This window comes from Nipponia nippon, unplaced genomic scaffold (assembly GCF_047370975.1).
Source record: "Nipponia nippon isolate SJK-2023a ecotype South Korea unplaced genomic scaffold, ASM4737097v1 scaffold_45, whole genome shotgun sequence".
Taxonomy (NCBI): domain Eukaryota; kingdom Metazoa; phylum Chordata; class Aves; order Pelecaniformes; family Threskiornithidae; genus Nipponia; species Nipponia nippon.
This window is the reverse complement of record NW_028262364.1, coordinates 1,285,662-1,303,073: the sequence shown is the minus strand read 5'-3', so window position 1 is coordinate 1,303,073 and position 17,412 is coordinate 1,285,662. Positions and strand designations below refer to the sequence as shown.

Below are 17,412 nucleotides of genomic sequence, written 5' to 3'. Positions count from 1 at the left end.
ACAAGCACTGCACAACCATCCCGAAGAGCACCCTGCCAGAATTACCCCTGAGCAACATCTCTCTCTTTCTGGGCATCTGGGGAAAGCATCTGCAGGGGAAAGGATGACACAGAGGCGTGGGCTGGGATGCAGCAGAGCTTTAATGAGGCAAAAGAGGGAAACAAGGTCACTCTGAATGCAGGGAGCACCAGGGGCAGGTGGGAGTCTGAACCCCATGGCTGTGGCAGAGCTCCCGCCAGGTGTGCATCGGCCTGACCCAGAGAGGGAGCAGGGCCAGCAGGTCCTCCCTAGGCTGGCTTTGTGGGGCTCACGGCCCGGGGGAGCACAAGAGAACAAGGACACGGGAGGGAAAGGAGAGAGCGGAAGAGGGGAAAGGCAGGCATGGGCCGTGCTTTCGGAGAGCCCAGGCTGGCCCTGTCCCTTTACAAGGGCTGCTGGTGTTGCTCAGCCCCTCTGGAAGCAAGAAGCCAATGCTCCGTCCCCAGTCCGGTACCATCTTGTGGGTCCCTGGGGGCCTTCCCCAGGGCCATCGCCAGCAGCTTTAGCAGGGGAGGCACCGGCTGCCGCAGTAGCGGCTGCCAAAGCCCGAGAGGCCAAGGCCCCCAGAGGAGATGGGCACTCCCTGAGAGCTGAGGATGCTGCCAACGGCAGCGGAGGTGGAGGATCCCACGGCGGTGCTCTGCGGGAAGGAGCTGAGGATGGGTCCGGGCAGGGTCACCACCACGGGGGAGGGCTGGATGACAACGGTGGAGTCCTGGCACTGCCTGACACAGGGCTCATTGCAGCTGTTGGCCAGCGGGGTGGGGCCGCAGGGCTGGCAGGGCAGGCACGGGTTGTAGCAGGACATGTCTTGGGGCCGGAGGTGCACCTGAGAGAGAGGGCAGGGAAAACAAAGTGTGACGGGTAGTTGCAGAGCAGCTTGTCACCCCACCAGGAGGGAGAAGACCCTTCCCTTCAGCCCAGAAGAGCCCTGCCAAGTGCAACCAAGCCTGTGGAGGTGCCCACCTAGCCCATAGCTGAGGAGACATCTCAGCAAAGCCCCAGCCTCTCTCCATGCCACACTGTCTGCCCCCTTGCCTCTCGCAAGGGTAGTAGCTCCAAGACCCATCGTAAGACAAAGGGGCAGATATGTTCTGAGAAATCCTGGAGGAGGAGGAGGAGAAGGAGGAGGAGGAGAAGGAGGAGGAGGAGGAGGAGGAGGAGGAGGAGGAGGAGAAAGGGCTCTAAACTCACCTTCTTCCCAAGGAGGTGGAGGCAAGAGGAGTGGATGAGAGAGTGAGGAGAAGGGGCTGCTTTTATACTGCTCCTACACTGCCTCAGGCCCAGGGTCACTGCACGTGGGCAGTAATTTTCCAGCAGACTCACCTCCTAAGCAAATTATCCTACCTAATGGCACAGGTTGGGTTTTGGTTTCCGTCAACGCTGCCATTACCTTTCCTCATTTCTGGCGTGCCCATTAGGCTGTGGAGGCTCCTTTCAAGTACCAGGATGACAGGCCCAAGGATTTCCCCGGAAGAATCATGTCAGTACGGGCAGAAGATGTACCTGACATGCCTGACGACGTGACGCATCCTTCTCCCTTAATCCTTTAGCGCTTTATTTGGCAAGATCATCCCCTCTCGTGGCGGTCTCTGGGGTCTCCAATCACTGCCTTCAGCAGGCATGAAGAAGGAAAACATTACCCTTCTGAACACCATGATTGCTCAACAAGCCTGGTGGAGTCAGGTCCCTCCTCCCTGCATGAGGGGTGCACTGGGGCTCGGGACAGTGCCTCGTTCCTCCCACTCTCCTCACCGCTGTGGACTTAGCCCACACGCTTTGGACCCTGACCAGCAGGAGACACTTTTGCAAAACAGGCAGACCGTCCTGTGAGCCCCCACGGCTGTGGGAGTGCTGGCAAGAAGGTCAGGCTGAGGGCAATGGCTGTTACGGCTGCCTGGAGCTGTGTACTCGGCTACAGCCCAGTGCTCGGACCAGTTTTCCTGCGTTATGGATGGAGCGGCCCTGGCCGGAGGGGAGTTCAGCCCTGCATGAGACACGGGCCTGCAGACAGCAAGCGCTCCTGGCTTGGCCTCACACCAAAAGGCTGACACACGGCCAATCCAAAATTAGAGTGTGACTCGCCATGGGTAGGGACAGTCTATCCCAGGAAGCTTGCCTACTGAAGGCATTCCCTTGGCCTCCTGGGACGCATCCCAGCTGCCTCCGTGTCTGCAGGGCAGGGAAGTGCATCACCTCCTCGATGTAGTCTGAGAGCTGGTTTTGTACTCAGGGGCCTTCTGATCCTGTCCCCTCCCTGAGGATTCTCAGGGTCCTGACAGCCCTCATTCCCCGGGGAACCAGGCAACTTTCCTTGCCTCTCCAACGGTGTAGGGTTGTGCTCCAAGCTGAGGAGCATGCCTTTGGGGCGTGAGAAAGGCGCATGCTGAAGCCCTACTGCCAGCAGAAGACGTATCGCATGGGACCCAGGGACGAGCTGTTTGCAAGCCCGTCGGCCGCAGCCTGTAGCGGTGCGGGAGGTTCTTCCCCCAACACTGCAGGACATCTCATAAAGGGGTTAAACACTGTTGGCCTCAGTCTGGACCCCTGCAGTGCACTAGGAAAACTCTCTGCCAGCTGGACTTCATGCCACTCATCGCAGCCCTTGGAGAGCAGCACCCATGCCAGATTTCAATCCCCTGCACTGCCCTCTTCCCTAGCCTGTATTTCGTCAGTTGGCCTCTAAGGATTGTGACAGGAGACAGCGTCAAAAGCTTTGGTTAGAGGAGACTAACAACATTTGCTGCACATCCTTCACCCACCGGAGGCAGGCACATCATCAAAGAAGGCCGTGAGGTCAGTCAGGCCTGCTTTCCCCTCCATAAATCCATGCTGACCACTCACAAGCACCTTCTTGTCCTTTCCTTTTGGGAAAGGGCTTCCGGGATGATTTGCTCCATCACCATTGCTGGGATCGAGATAAGGCCGACCGGCCCATTGTTCCCCGGCTCCTCCTTCATGCCCTTCTTGAAGACAGGAGGCCCACTGGCTTTCTTCCAGTCCTCAGATCCATTCCCTGACTGCGGTGACTTCCAAAGGGAGCTGAGAGCATCCTTGTAGTGACACCAGCTAAGTCCTTTGGCTTCATGGCATCAGGTTGCATGCACTCATGTCAGTCCAATCGGTTTAAATGTTCCCAGGCCTGATGCTCTTCTAGTGCAGGTAAGTCTTTCCTGCTCCAGACTTCCGAGGAATTTCAGAAGCCCAATCGCTCAACAGCAAATCCTGCCAATAAAGACCAAGGCCAAGAAGCCTTGGAGTGCCTCCCCTTTCCTGTAAGCCCTGTCCCCAGGGAAGCTGCCCCATTCAGCCTTTCACCAAGCCTCCCTTTTGCTGCTGACCTACCTGGGAGAAAACTTTCTAGTTGCCCTCCACATGCTTTGCCTGGTTCAGTGCCAGGTGGGCTTTGGCTTTCCCTGCATACTCAGACAGCCTAGCAAATAGTCTCCCCAGAGCAAAGGGCATCAGGAGGAAGACAGCTGAAACCTCTTCCTGCAAAGGGAGCTGCAAACAATTGCACCTCACTGGCCCAAGCCAACATCCCCTGCCTGCACGGGACCCCTCCACCACCTGGGGGCACGTCTCCTGCCTGCCCAGACACGATCTTAGGCGGGATATCCTTGGGCCTCTCATCCCAACGCACGAAAGGAGCCTGCATGGCAGACCAGGCATGTCAGAAGCGAGGAAATGAAACAGTGGCGTTGACGGAAACCAAAACCCAACCTGTGCCATTAGGTAGGACAGTTTGCTTAGGAGGTGAGTCTGCTGGAAAATTATTGCCCGCGTGCAGTGAGCCTGGGCCTGGGGCAGTGCAGGAGCAGTATAAAAGCAGCCCCTTCTCCTCACTCTCTCACCCACTCCTCTCGCCTCCATCTGCTTGGCAAGAAGGTGGGTCTGAAGCCCTTTCTCCTCCTCCTCCTCGTACTTCTCCAGCATCCCGCAGCTCATACCTGACCCTTTGTCCTACGCTGGGTCTTGGAACTGCTTGCCATGGGAGAGGGAAGGGGGCAGAAGGTGTGGCATGGAGAGAGGTGGAGGCTTGGCTGAGTGTCTCCTGAGCTATGGGCTAGGAAGGGATGTCCCTGGGCTTGGTTGCTCTTTGCAGGGCGCTTTTGGGCAGAGGGGAAGGCCAATGCCTGGCCCTCCCTACAACACCTCCAGCTCTCGGCTCCAGCTCATGGCTTTTCTCCCTCGCGGTGGGGTGACAGACCACTCCTTATCCACTGCTTCGGCTCTACTCTCTCTCCCAGGTGCACCTCCAGACCCAAGACATGTCCTGCTACAACCCGTGCCTGCCCTGCCAGCCCTGCGGCCCCACCCCGCTGGCCAACAGCTGCAATGAGCCCTGTGTCAGGCAGTGCCAGGACTCCACCGTCGTCATCCAGCCCTCTCCCGTGGTGGTGACCCTGCCCGGACCCATCCTCAGCTCCTTCCCGCAGAGCACCGCCGTGGGATCCTCCACCTCCGCTGCCGTTGGCAGCATCCTCAGCTCTCAGGGAGTGCCCATCTCCTCCGGGGGCCTTGGCCTCTCGGGCTTTGGCAGCCGCTACTGCGGCAGCCGGTGCCTCCCCTGCTAAAGCTGCTGGCGATGGCCCTGGGGAAGGCCCCCAGGGACCCACAAGATGGTACCGGACTGGGGACGGAGCATTGGCTTCTTGCTTCCAGAGGGGCTGAGCAATGCCAGCAGCCCTTGTAAAGGGACAGGGCCAGCCTGGGCTCTCCGAAAGCACAGCCCATGCCTGCCTTTCCCCTCTTCCGCTCTCTCCTTTCCCTCCCGTGTCCTTGTTCTCTTCTGCTCCCCTGGGCCGTGAGCCCCACAAAGCCAGCCTAGGGAGGACCTGCTGGCCCTGCTCCCTCTCTGGGTCAGGCCGATGCACGCCTGGCGGGAGCTCTGCCACAGCCGTGGGGTTCAGACTCTTACCTGCCCCGGTGCTCCCTGCACTGGGACCTCCACTCAGAGCAAGCTGTTTCCCTCTTTTGCCTCATTAAAGTTCTGCTGCATCCCAGCCCACGCCTCTGTGTCATCCTTTTCCTTACAGACTCTTTCCCAAGATGCCCAGGGAGAGAGATGTTGCTCTAGGTTGGTTCTGGGATGACGTATATGGGGATGGTTTTGCAATGACTCTTAACATAGGCTTGCACAGAGTGTTCTTAGTCATGCATTGGGTTACTCTTTGCTTTCTAAACTTCTCTGCCTTTTACAAAACCAGTAGGCTTTTAATATTTGAGCTGCAAAAGTATTCTACTCTGAATGACACTCATGGCCAACCTTATGCTGTGGAGGGAAAGAGGGAAAGTGCACACAGAGTGCCACTGTGTTTCTCTAGGGCACCAGGATAACTTGGTCCACATCTGGCAATTCTTCCCATGCCATTAAATTTCCACTCTTGCAGGTTGGGGGTCCGCTTTTCACAGACGCTGCATGCCAGGATCCCTTTTGTTCTGCATAAATGCTCCATCTGGGAACAATCCCTCCTTTCTGTTTTGTGGGAAAAATTCTTCTGCAGAGACCAAAAAAGTTTTTGACACAGGACTGCTGGACTTGGATGAACCTTTACCAGTCTCTTTCAGCCCTTGGAACCATGCAGTGAGACCAGGTCAAAAGAGCCCTGTGTAGCCTACAGTGAGTGTGATCCTGACCTGGGATGTGGAGAGAGAAAATTTCCTCTGCACAGGCTGTCTTACCACTTTGTCCATCCTCTGAAGAGAGGCTACGTTGAGAAAGAGGTTCATTAACTGGACATGCCTGGCTGTGGAGGTGAAATAGCACAGCCAACAGAGAAGTGGCCCCAGAGCTCACTCTTGCACAGAAACACTCCCTTCCTTTCACATTTTTTTCCCAGCTGTGGAAGCTCCCTGCACTAGGGTTTCATGGACAGCAGAGAGTCACAAACCAGCATCAGAGACCTCGAATTCCTGCAGCTGCTGGTGTTTCTATTTCCCCGTGGTGCTCAGCCATGTGGTGAGCTGGCTGCTCTGCTTGGGGCCAGCTGCTGTGTGATAGAGACCAGATGTGAGGTTTGGTGTCCCCTCTGCTGGTGTCAGAACATGGCACCAAAGTGGCATATCTGATAAAAGCAGGTGGTCTGGAAGGTGTATCTTTCCTCCACTATGACTAGTCCCTTCTGCTGACTCACAGTGGTCTTTCCCATGGAATCTGGAAAAAGTGGAAGTCAGTGATTGCACAGGGAAAGGCTCCACGATTCAGATGATCCTGGAGAAGGCAACATATTCCTGACTCTGCAGCAAGAACTAGAAGGCTGGAGACAGCAAGACGAACAGTGGTTTGGCACAGGAGCTTAGAGCTCTTGTCTCAGCGTGGATCCTGCATTACAATAATGCCTATCACCTCTTGCAGGATGGCCTGGTAGGGGAGCTGTGCTGTGCCCCTGCTCCAGGTCCCTGGTCTGCTGCTGCCGAGAGCCCCAGGGAACAGCCTGTGGTGCCTGACCCTTGCGTGCTGGGACCAGGACAGCACCTGCAGGGTGAGAGAATCAGGAGCTGCTGTGAAAGTTACATCCCATTTCCCATTCCCTGTCATCTTGGGTTTCTCCTGGGTCCCTGAGTACTCACAAAGCAGAGCTGGAAGGGAGGGAATAGCAAGCCCTAGAGGTTCCTTCCTAGATATTCCGGAAGAAAGTGGTAGCCGCAGCATGCTTCATTGCATGTGTCAGCCATGAGAGAGCCTGGGATATCCTAATACTGTTAACAGGAAAAGGACTTTCAATTTCCTATTATCCCTGCAGAATATTGATGTAACTGTGTTGTAAAAGGAAAAATTCACATCTGCACGGCAACAGAGAGCTCCCACAGTGATATACATCTGTAAGTGTGTTAACCTCGGCTGGCTGCCAGGTTGTCACCAAGCTGCTCTATCATTCCCCCTATTCAACAGGACAAGGGGAGAAAATAGGATGAAAAAGCTCATGGATTGAGATAAGGCCAGGTTTCTCACAGAAACCTCCATCCTCCTGCTCCCTTCCTTCCCATCCAGCTTTTTACTGCACTCCTTTGTCTTGGTAATTCTGTCTTTAAGACTAGGGAAGAAAACACTGGGGCAGATTGGCAATATAAGAGCACAAGAAGTCATAGGTGCCACATCCCCAACCTCCTATTAAAGTCCTGTCCTATGGGTGGAATCCCATCCTCTGGGCAAACATGTGTCCCTCTTGACCTAGAAGTCCCACCCCTCTGCTGGACACACGGCCTGTTTATGCCACCTCTTTTTGCCCCTTAGTTGGAGAGGTCACCATTCTGTAAAACATCATAGTACACATGTTCACAAGATGCACAGAGCCCAGCCTGGCCGCTGTGCTGCCCCAGGGAGCAGCTCCCTCTTGGAAAAGGTTTGGGCAGCCTGGAGCCAAGCCCCAGGTTCCTTCACTCTGGCACTTGCCTTGGGTGGGGATAGAGGGTGCCACAGCTGAGCAACAGGACAAAAGAAGACATGTGATGAAAATTTTCCATAGGGCAGGTGTCTTTTCTGATCCCAGGATATCTCTGGAGAGGGTAGGCTTGGATAAAGCTGTCTTCCACCCTCCGGGTTTTGGGGCCCAGTGTTTTCTGGCAAAAAAAAATGTGTTTTCTGGCAAAAAAAAAGAAAAAAAAAAGTGGATCTGATTGTTTTGAGCTACAGACAACCCTGGGAACCATGCCACCCCCATATGATCCTGGTTCACTACAGGGGTAATTTTTCTCACTTCCTATTGTCGCAATAAATAAAAAGTACCCACACATCGTGAAGAAATAGGGATGCTTCTTTACTGGGATCACAACAAGGAAGTGAATCAGTAGCAGGTGGCCCAGCATGGTCCCTGGGGTGCAGCACCCAAGCAGGGCATGTGGGGCTGAAGGAGGCTGCCATCAGCCTTTGGCATCCCTGGCCCTTGATGATCAGATCTCTATGCAAACAAAGAGGTGAAGAAAATTATCTAAGCCATGCAGCCTTCAAAAGAAATGGCCTTCTTCTGAAGAGGTCAGCCAGTGCCTTGGGCACTGTGACCGAGGAATGACAGGTGCCAACAAAAGAGAGATTGTTGAGGAAGTATGTGGATGTGTGGAGGCATCTGTCATGGACATTAGACACCACTGTGAAGAAGCTGCAATGAGGCTGCACAGGCAGAGGCTCAGGAACACCACAGAGAGAAACACTGGTGTCTGTGGGATCAAGAAAAATCCCAGAAGGATGAACTCTTTCACTGTGGTCTGAATCAATGTCTCTTTCTCCAACTTTTTCTTTCTGAACGGGAAGGGGAAATTGCACATAGAAAGTTAATCTATTTTTGGTCTATTTTTTAGGAAGTTTTGTGTTCCTCTGCTTGCTGGCAACCCCAGGAACAAGTGAAATAGTAGGATAGAAAGCATTAATTTCCGCAATTCAGATCTTACTCTTGACTCACTGACTGTAAAAACATAGACAAATCATCAGATGATATGAGAAGATATTTACCATATTGGGTACCTGGAGAATTTGCATTTACCTTTGAAGTTCAGCCTTTTAATTCTCCTTCACTCTAGAGATTATCAAGTCTGTCTGGTAATCTCAGTACATTTTTGGTCTTAGAGGTGTCATATATAATTGAATTCCATAGCTCTACAGAAAAAAAAAAGAAAAAAATATTTCAGATTGATTTTTTTTTTCTTCTATCCTACTAAAAATATCCCTTTTCATCCTCTCCACATAAAAGGACAGAACATATATAATTAAGAGTTAAATATCTTACGAAGTGCTTCCTTTTGATGAGACATCCTTGTTAGTAAAAATGAAGAAAATAAATTTATAGCATTCTCCATGAAAATGCAGAGGAATGGTTTGTTCAAAATCTCTGAAGTCTGTCCAGGTATAGCAGAAGGCTTTTAGATGGAGTAGAAGTACCCCACATTGTCTTTGAGTCAGGACTGGATACAAAGCATGCCATTTCAATAGGAAAATAATATCTGGAGAATTTATTAACGGTGATGAAAGATACACCATTCTTGCCAAATGAACATTTTCCTCACTCCAAAAAGACTCCAACAAACTGCAAAGTTGTATGTTCATTTTGGAAGACTTGCTTAGATTGTACTAGAAATATAATTCAGTGGAGCTTCTGGACCTTGTATTATTTAGGAGGTCCAACTAGGTAATCTATTTGTCATGAAAGCAGCTGGGAGTCTTGATTCTATTATTAAAGAAGGGTATTAATAAAGAGTTAGGTGAAGCTAGACCAATTGCATGGAGGTGGTAAAATAGAAAGTACAATGAAAGAAATACATACTGTTTTCCACTGTAGCAACCTCCACTGAAATGGTACTCAAGAAATATAACTGTATTGAGTCAGAAATACAAAAATTCATATTACAGTTACATATTGCTGCACATGGGTTTTCTCTGGGAAGACACTCACCTCCCTCGATCTGCTGGCAATGGTCTTCCTAACACAGCCTGGGGATGCTGTTGGCCTTTGTTACAAGAGTACATTGCTGGTTCATGTCTAATGTGGTGTCCACCACCAGGACCCTTACGTGCTTTTCTCCAAAACTGCTTATCAGGTTGTCAGCCCCAGCCTGTACCAGTGAATGGGATTATTAATCCACAGGTGCAAGTGCAGGATTTTGCATTTCCCTTTATTGAACTGCATGACTCTTGTCTGTTCATTTCTCCAGCCTGCCCAGGTGCCTCTGAATGGTAGCACAAAGGTACCACTCCTCCCAGTTTCGTGTCATCTGCAAACCTGCTGTGGGTGCACTCTATCCCATTGTCCAGGTCACTAATGAAGAGATTAAACAGTAGAGAGTAGAAATGACTAGAATTGTTTTCTTCCAGGAAAATCCTAAAAGACCTCAAAGGGCCAAAATAACAGCAAAACTCTCCATGGATGGGATCTGCATTCTGTGCCATGCTCTGACTGGAGGTCTGTCTGATGCTTGGGGATACATCTTGGGGTTCCCAGCATCTGAAAGGATCTAAGATTGTCAATCCTCTTTTTCTTTCCTGTGATAGGTCCAATAAATGGTATTTTAACCAATACCTTGTGGACTCTGAGTACTGTTCTTACCAGGATCATAACAAACATAGGCCTTATATCAGTACATTGCAGTCACAAGGAGGTCTGTCTGGAGCAGCAGTGAGAGAGTTTTGCTGCACCTATAGGCTGAGGTTCCTGGATGCCACATTTCTGAATTGACTACTTGGCTACCTCCTTGTAAGGAAAATTATCTCCCAGTCTCATTTGGAAGAGTTTATAATGAATGCTCATGCTGTCTTTTAGCTGTGATGCAAACCCTTGGGTGGAGAATTCAGAGTTTGTATTTGGAAAGAGTAGGGAATGCTGGATGATAGCTGCTGATGTCTTTGCAGCGGAAAGCTAAGCTCTAATGAGATAGATACCTTCGTAAGTGAGTATCCCTCAGGAGCAATTACGATCTGTTCATCAAAGACCATATGACATCCATTTGCCATGTCCAAAAAAGCAAGGGCCTAAAGGTATCACACTGACTTCAGTAGAACCAGCCTGACAAGGGCTAGATGACAATTTGTCCTTTCTGTTCATGGTGAATTACTCCAAAGCCCTCCTCCTTGTTACTTTTGAGGCTTCACAACATGCTTCCAAAATCCCCCTTCTCACCTCAGCCCCTGCTGTTTCTCCAGTCCCTCCTCACAGGGTACTCACTGGTTTTGAGAGCTGTGGCACTACCACAGTCACAGAAGAGTTGTTGTGTCTTACAGTGGTTGTAGGGTGAGGGGGCTGCTGGGGAAGTTCCCTCGGACATGTCCCTTGCTTTTTGGAATTTAATGTCAGTCTGCCAGTCAGCGTGTGTGGACAACTTCTCCCCTCCAAAACCTCCATAACTTCACACACGTACACACACACTCTCTCCCTCTTTTCTCACAGCCCTTATCCCACTCCCTGGCTTGGGCACATTCCTTCTCCTGTCCATCTTAAGAGACTGTGAGAGGACAGGATGCAACCAGCTCCAAAGTGGTCTCTAAGGAGAGGAGTTCCTTGGCTGGGCAAAGCTCCATCAGCCTTGGGACCCTTCACATATTCAGGGATACTCTTTGAATGATGAAGAGGTGCAGAACTTTTGTGGGGTGGGGGTGTCTAAGAGATTCTGAAGCCTTAATTGCTCCCAACCTTACTGTGGGGAGTGGGGAGAAAGATTATGATTTTTTGGATCTTTTTGGGAGAAAACGCTAATTTAGAATAAACTTAAATCACCAGAGCTTATCATTGCAGAGGCTGGTGCATATAGTCATCCTGAATGCAGTCCTAAAAGGGGGGGCTTCCCCAGTTCCCCATCAACCCCTCCCTTCACATCCCCTTCCTGCTCCAGGGCACAGGGCTGTGCAATCCACACCACTCAGTGTAGCACACCGATGAGTACCCCATGTGCTCCCTGTTGTGTGGGAGGTATCCCTCATCCTTCTTCCACCAACCCCTCATCTTTCAGCCATGGAATAAGATGTCCTTGTGTGGTGGTGCATCCCCCCCTCTCCTCTGGACCACTTTACAGTCACAGGGACTCCTGTCAAGGCTTGGCCTTTGAGCAATGACTCTGGTGGTTAAGTGCCCCTTGGCTGTCCCAGTCACTTTTGTATGGCTGAGCTGGGAAACAAGAATGCCTTGACTACACCTGGCATAATCAGCCACGCCCCTGACAGCTTGGGAATATATCGTTGTGTATCATAACTCAGGCGGATCGGTATGGGAGGATTGTACCTGTCTTGCTGAGGTTGATGAGAACTCAGCAATTACCAACCGGAATTGTGGCCAGAATGGAAATTCACTGATGCCTAAAGTCAATCACCTCACAACCCTATAAACAGCAGTACCAAGGGAGACCCTTCGAGCTCTCCTGGACTACAGCGAGCTGTGCCAGAAACACTGTCCGAGCGGGACGCCTCTCAGAGTTGCAAACTCTTAAGTTTGTATAAGAAGGCCTGGCAATGGTACCTGGGCTGATCTCCAGCGCCTTTCACTCTTTGAGCTTGACTTTCGCCCTTTGAGACAATCATTTGAAGTGAGTATTTCACTGAACTCGAGGGGAATTTTTAACAGGTACCTTTATTTGCACATATTGTGTGTATTTCATTAAATTTGTCATAAATTACTAGGTACCTTTATCAGGCCTATTGTGTGTGTGTGTGTGTAGCAATACAAATATTGTAGTAAACCCCATTTAATCACTTTGTAGATGCTAGATTAACCAATGATTAATTACTGTTAAATTTCTGTGATTCTCTCCTTACTGTGAACAAACCTTGAACTGCCACTAAACATACACAGTCCTTAGACATAAACCATTAACCAAGTTTGAGACTAGGACTGGATCCAGCCACACCTAGGCTCCTCTCTGAGAAGGAGTTTAGAAAGCAAGGGGGTCCATTCTGAACCTTGTGACTCAATGGGAGTGCTTCCTTTACCCCTCCCCCTCTTTTGCATTTTCTTTTATCTCAACTTTCCCTTCTCTCTCTCTCTCCTCCCCCATTCATTTAGAGAGTAATAGAGTGAACCTTACCATCGAACTTTGTTAAATCACGCTTTTATAAATTTCTATTAAAGTAACTTTTTGCAAAAGTCTTTGACGGTGATTCTTTAAGTGACCTAACCACTCATTCTTGACACCTTGCCACCTCTTGTGGCAATCCTAAAGACCCCGCTGAAGACTGGCTCCTTGCTGTGGTTGAAGGTTGTCCTACCAGAACAGGACACAGCCAGGCTCCATGGGGTGATGCAGAACAGTATTTGCAAACACCACTGGAAGGGGACAACTGGCAGAAACAGTGAGGACCTCTATTCCCAGAAAAAATAGTACTATCTCCAGAAAACTGGGGACCCCAGGGGAAGGTGTAAAACTCCAGTGGGGCAAAACTCATGAAATCCCCAATGGCCAAGCAGGCATGTGCAGAAGAGCAGATGTTTCTAGCTAGGCAGGTGAGGACTCAACTGAAAGACTATGCTAGGAATAGCCCTTTCCTTCCATGGGGATTCTGGAGCCCTCCCACACCTCCTTCTTGTCTTTTTTCAAGATGAGGGTGTCACTTGCTTTCCTCCAGTCCTCAGGCACCTCTCCCAATCACTATGATCATTCAAAGATTATTGAGAGTGGCCTCATAATGATATCAGCCAGCTTCCTCAGCACTTGTGGGTGTGTCCCATCAGGGCCCATGGACTTATGTATGTCCAGTTTGCCTAAGTATTGTCTAACCTGATCCCATTCTACCAAGGGTATGTCTTCCTTGCTCCAGACTTTCCCCTTGGTCTGTGGGGCCTGGAATTCCTGAAGACTGGTCTTGCAAGTAAAGACTGAGATGAAGAAGAAATTCATGTCCTGTGTCACCAGGGCCTCTGCCCTATTCAGCAGTGGGCCCACATTTTCCCTAGTTGTTCTTTTGTCCATCCCTGGAGGTATTTAAAAGAAGGGTAGACGTGGTGCTCAAGGACATGGTTTAGTGGTGGACTTGGCAGTGCTAGGTTAATGGTTGGACTCGATGATCTTAAGGGTCTTTTCCAACCTTAACGATTCTATGATTCTATGATTCTATGCTTGGGATGAACTGCTTTTGAGCTTGGAGGAGGTGATCCTTGACTATTAACCAGCTTTTTTGCCACTTTCTTCCCTCCAGGGCCTTATCCCTTGGGTCTTTTCTGAACAGATCTCTGAAACACCAAAATCTGGCTACTAAAGTCCAGGGCTTTGTTCTTCCTTTTTGTCCTGCTCCCTCTTCGCAGCATCCTGTATGCCACTATTTCAAGGTCACTGCATCTAAGGCTGCTTTCAACTTTCACATCCCCAGCAAGACCCTTCTTATTAGTGAGTGTGAGGTCCAGCAGAGCATCTCTCCTCATTGGCTGCTCTATCAATTGGGTCAGGAAGTTGTCATTGATGCCCTCCATGAACCTCCTGGATTGCTTGTGCCCTGTTGTGTTGTTTCTTCAGCAGATACTGGGATGGTTGAAGTCCCCCATAAGGACCAGGGCCTGTGAATGTGAGGCTAATTCTAGCTGTCTGTAGAGGGCCCCATCCTCATCTCTAGGTTTCCTAGTGTATTTGAAAACCCCTGTGACACTCTGCTTATAACTGAAGAAAAGAGCAGTCAAGAGGGTCAGCAAACAGCATGAGTGTCCTGCACTGCTGTGTCCCTATGGCAGAACTGGTGCTTGAGCCAGGTGACTGTCTGTGAGGTCAGGAGGGAGCAGGGAATCCTGCGGTACATGGGCAGGGTGAGGAGCTGGAGCTGCATGGGCAGTGGTGACTCACCCAGGTGCTGGTGCTGCAGGTTTTGGTGGGTAGGAAGCAAGGCCTTGGTGTCTGACCATGGTAAGAAGGTACCCAGTACCTGCAGTGATAAAGAAGGATGGTGGCTCTTCCCCACACCATGGATGGAGGAGCGCAAGGGCAACCTTGTCTGGTCTGTGGCAACCTGTGAGCCTGAACTCTTATTTTGAGCCCAGTGCTTTGCACCCAGGTGACCATGGATGCCTAAGGGGTGCCAGTGCTTTAATTACTACCTTGAGTTGAGGAAGAAAGTTTAATTTTTTTTTCAAGTTTAACAAAAAAAATATGTAAATGCTTTCAATACTAGGGAAGCCAAGTTGCCTTAACAGAGCCTCAGTGAAATTAAATTGTAGAAATGAGCTAGATGCAGCTAAAAACTGGTTTGAATCTGCTGTGTTATCTGTAGGGAAGCAGGGACTCATAAGATCCTGGCCAGCACAACTTGCTGTGAGGATCTCTGTTCCTCACCAATAATCTATAAAGTGTGAAGTGATGGCCGAAAGGACCACATTCCTGCACCTGTTCCCAGTGAGCAGATCTTATGGGTTTCCAAAGGACTGTGAAGAGCAGGTCATTTGGTTACTGGGTGACCATCTAGAGCATAAGCACTTGGGAAGTCGTGGGTTTGGTTTGTGGGTATTGAATTATTGATGGAGCCACAGAGATGACTCTGAATAGCCAAGATGAAATTCAGAAAAATAATATCTAAGGTTGTTTATGGTGCTTCGCATGAATTACTTGGTTTAACCTGTGGTTCCTGGAGGAGGTGTGTGGCTTTGTGATTCTGTCTGGAGGGTCTGTTCAGCATACAGCCTGCAAACCCTGTGACACCTGCAACAATTCTCCTGTCCTTCCTCGTGACGTTCCACATCCCCTGCTGTTTTCCAGTGGGACCAGACTCCAAGGCTCTAGTAGAGAGGTCAGTCTAGGAACATACCAACAGGCAGATGTGGGCAGCTGCCCAGGAAAAGGACCTTTCTACCACAGGAAGTCATATCACTTCCTTCTCCTAAGGAAGACAAGGATGAACCAACCATACACACCTCCTGGCTGAACTTAGTAACCACCCAGTTACGTGATGGGGGAAAGTAATTTCCAAAGCTGCAGAACTGCTCGGTGGCATGCTATATGAGGCGCTTTTCCTCGGAAAGGCCCTTGACATGCGGGGGCCCGAAAGGCTCAGCCAAAGGGCTGAGTTATCTCCATTATTGGACAAATATCCCCATTCTTGGGGATATTCAGGAGCACACGGGGCAGTGTCCTGATCAACCTGCTCTCGTTGAGCCTGCTCTGAGCAGGAGAGTTGCACCTGACCATCTCCAGAGCCACCTTCCAACCTCAACGGTTCTAGGATTCTGGGCCTCGGCAATCGGCCACTCATTGGTCACGATGCTCAAGATGCCACTGCACTTCCTACCTGTGGAGAGGACAAGCTGCTTTGGCAGCTGCGTGGCCCAGCTCTTCCTGCTCGCAGTCGTGGCCTGCGACCGATCTGTGGCCATGTGCCAGCCCCAGGGGTCCCCGGTGTCATGCGAGGGAAGGTCTGTGCCATTGCGGTGGCAGGCCTGAGGGCTGGGGCCACTCTCCCCTTGTTGGCGCCAGTGGCGCTCACCCTGTGTTTGCCCAGCCGCAGCCCCAATGACCTGGACTGCTTCTTCTGTGAGGTACCGCCCATGCTGGCCTGTGCCGAGAGCTGCTGGGCTGGTGTGCTCCTTGTCTCCAAAGGTGGCACCAATGCCCTGGTGTGCAGCCTGGCCTTGCTGGGCTCCTGGGACTCAGTGGTTCAGCTCTCCACCAGGGCGGCAGACAGGAGAAGAGAGACGCAAGGCACTTGCCACTTCACTGTGGTTGTGCTGTTCTTCGGGCCATGGTCCCGGATCTTCACCCGCCTCACTACCAGCCTCTCCCGGGACAGAGGAGTGTCCGTCTTCAACAGTGCTGGTGCTGCCTCTCCTCAAGCCACTGCTCTAGAGCCCGAAGAAACAGAAGGCGAGGGAAGCGGTAAGAAAGTGGGAAACAGAGTGGTATTCTCCAGGATGTGCAAGGATGGTGGAAGGACTGGGAGCATCCAACTGGGGCAAGTTTCTTTCTAGAGGAGGGGAGGTGGGACGGAGAAGGAGGGCTTGCAACGACAGTGGATAAGGATCCACACACTGGATGGGAAAGAGGCAGAGGAGAAAATGGAAGGAGAGGCAAGGCACGGCAAGGCACGGCAAGGCAAGGCAAGGCAAGGTACAGAGCTCTTTTGATGGGTGCCTTTCATGAGTTGTTCTCCATCCACAGGGACCGCTTGGCTTTTCGGGACACAATGCCCATGTGCAACAGCCATATGTGGAATTACTCTGAGGAAACAAGCAATTTGCAGGCAGTATGTGCGATTGTCTTGATGACAGTGTAGGTGGCTTCTGTGGTGAATGACTGGCTGCTCTGGAGGTGCGAGGTGGTGCAACTCATCTCGTGCTTCCTTGGGATTTGGTGGGGGGGACGGGGGCTCTGCGGGCACCCCATGGTACAGTCAGTGGGACCACTTGGTGAGCAAAGTCCACCCCAGCGCAAACGACTGCTCATGGGGGAGAGATCTGTGAAGATGTCTGCCAGCTGGTCTAGAGAGACAGGCCTCTCTCTTTGGAATCGCTGGCATTTGCTCTGAGTTTTCCCTGCCGCTTTGTTTCCAGTTTGCGGGGACGGCAAGTGGGTAGTTACGACCTGAAAAGACACGGAGAAGTCAAGAAGAGGAGGAGCTATCCTGTTGGGCGATCGCCGCTACAATCCATGGCTGATCGATTATGTGGTACGGACAGCCGTTCCCTGTGGGACACCGTTGACAATCTTTCTACCATTCCCAGTGGGCCGCCTTCCCCTTCTCCATACAAAATACAACCAGTGTCATGGGTGGTGGCTTCAGCCGCGTGGCCTTCTCTCAGGTAAGAAAGACAGGCTGACCATGTGGGCAGAAAGCCCCGGGAGGAAGGAGGTAGAGCTGAATGTCCTGAGAAGTGCTGGATGGAGAGGGCGAGGCAGAAATGGGGATCGGTGTCATCAAGCAGGAGAAAAGCAGCGCTGCTCGGCATCAATGTGTGCCGACACAGATGCTGCCCTGTGTCTGGCTGT

General features: G+C 51.1%; 3 protein-coding genes across 3 annotated transcripts; 2 read left to right on the top strand and 1 right to left on the bottom strand.

Moving 5' to 3' along the window:
- Positions 1-541: 541 nt before the first annotated feature.
- Positions 542-847, bottom strand: LOC148052723 (feather keratin Cos1-2-like). Its single transcript, XM_087778681.1, has one exon. The coding sequence runs from the start codon at positions 845-847 to the stop codon at positions 542-544; it is 306 nt and encodes a 101-aa protein (XP_087634807.1).
- A 3,463-nt stretch (positions 848-4,310) lies between these two features.
- On the top strand, positions 4,311-4,616 carry LOC148052722 (feather keratin Cos1-2-like). The gene has a single exon (XM_087778703.1). The coding sequence runs from the start codon at positions 4,311-4,313 to the stop codon at positions 4,614-4,616; it is 306 nt and encodes a 101-aa protein (XP_087634829.1).
- An 11,074-nt stretch (positions 4,617-15,690) lies between these two features.
- Positions 15,691-17,011, top strand: LOC148052721 (olfactory receptor 4E2-like). The gene is made up of 3 exons (XM_087778646.1): positions 15,691-15,842; positions 15,929-16,302; positions 16,977-17,011. Exons 1-3 carry the CDS (start codon positions 15,691-15,693, stop codon positions 17,009-17,011), a joined length of 561 nt encoding a protein of 186 aa, XP_087634772.1.
- The last annotated feature ends 401 nt before the right edge of the window (positions 17,012-17,412 follow it).